Raw genomic sequence first — 846 nt, forward strand, 5'->3', positions numbered from 1 at the left:
GGCACCCAAGCAGTGTCTGAAAACATTTCTGATTGTCAAAACGTGAGGGGCAGAGTATACTCCTAGCATCTGCTAGTGTTTAGCAGTATTCTTGTCCTCTACTCACATTTAATCCTACTGCTGTAAATGGTGTTATATAGGAGACAAATGACGTTAAGAAATTAACATAAGTACACTTGGCTAGTAAGTACAAAAGCCATCAATTACAAGGCCATCTGGCTTTAAGACACAATCCACTCTCCACAGTTGTGCCCTTGTCAAAAGAAAAGTAAAAAGGTGCTATATACTTCTGTTTCTGGCCCGGCCTCTTTCTTTCCGTGGTGATAGCACTCACACAAACATGGTGAACATTCCTAAAACCCGTCGGACTTTCTGTAAGAAGTGTGGCAAACACCAAACCCACAAAGTGACAAAATACAAGAAGAGCAAGGATTCTCTGAATGCCCAGGGAAAGCAGCCTTATGACAGGAAGCAGAGTGGCTATGGTGGGCAGACCAAGCTGATTATCCCGAAAAAGGCCAAAACTACAAAGAAGATTGTGCTAAAGTTTGAGTGCTTTGAGCCCAACTGCAGGTCTAAGGCTATTAACAGATGCATTTTGAACTGGGAGTAGATAAGAGGAGAAAGGGCCAAGTGATCCAATTCTAAGTGTCATCTTTTCTTTTATTATGAAGACAATAAAATCTTGAGTTTATGTTCAAAAAAAATGAAAGGTAAAAAAGTAACCCTCAATTTTAGTATCATAATATTTTATATATTATAGTACATTATCATTTTTTCATTTTCCCAAATTTGGACCATTTATAGTTCTGAATTTCACAAGCATAAACTTATGTCCCCAGGGAA

The 846-nt window shown here is 38.5% G+C and overlaps 1 protein-coding gene across 1 annotated transcript; it reads left to right on the top strand.

The window, feature by feature from the left end:
* The first annotated feature begins 340 nt into the window (after nt 1-340).
* LOC134759033 (large ribosomal subunit protein eL42-like) lies at nt 341-613 on the top strand. Its single transcript, XM_063708999.1, has one exon. It carries the CDS (start codon nt 341-343, stop codon nt 611-613), a length of 273 nt encoding a protein of 90 aa, XP_063565069.1.
* Nucleotides 614-846: the final 233 nt, after the last annotated feature.

Source organism: Gorilla gorilla, chromosome 7 (assembly GCF_029281585.2).
Source record: "Gorilla gorilla gorilla isolate KB3781 chromosome 7, NHGRI_mGorGor1-v2.1_pri, whole genome shotgun sequence".
Taxonomy (NCBI): domain Eukaryota; kingdom Metazoa; phylum Chordata; class Mammalia; order Primates; family Hominidae; genus Gorilla; species Gorilla gorilla.

Excerpts from the sequence above, each read along its gene's own strand:
- LOC134759033 (XM_063708999.1), top strand. The coding sequence starts at position 341 with ATGGTGAACATTCCTAAAACCCGTCGGACTTTCTGTAAGAAGTGTGGC.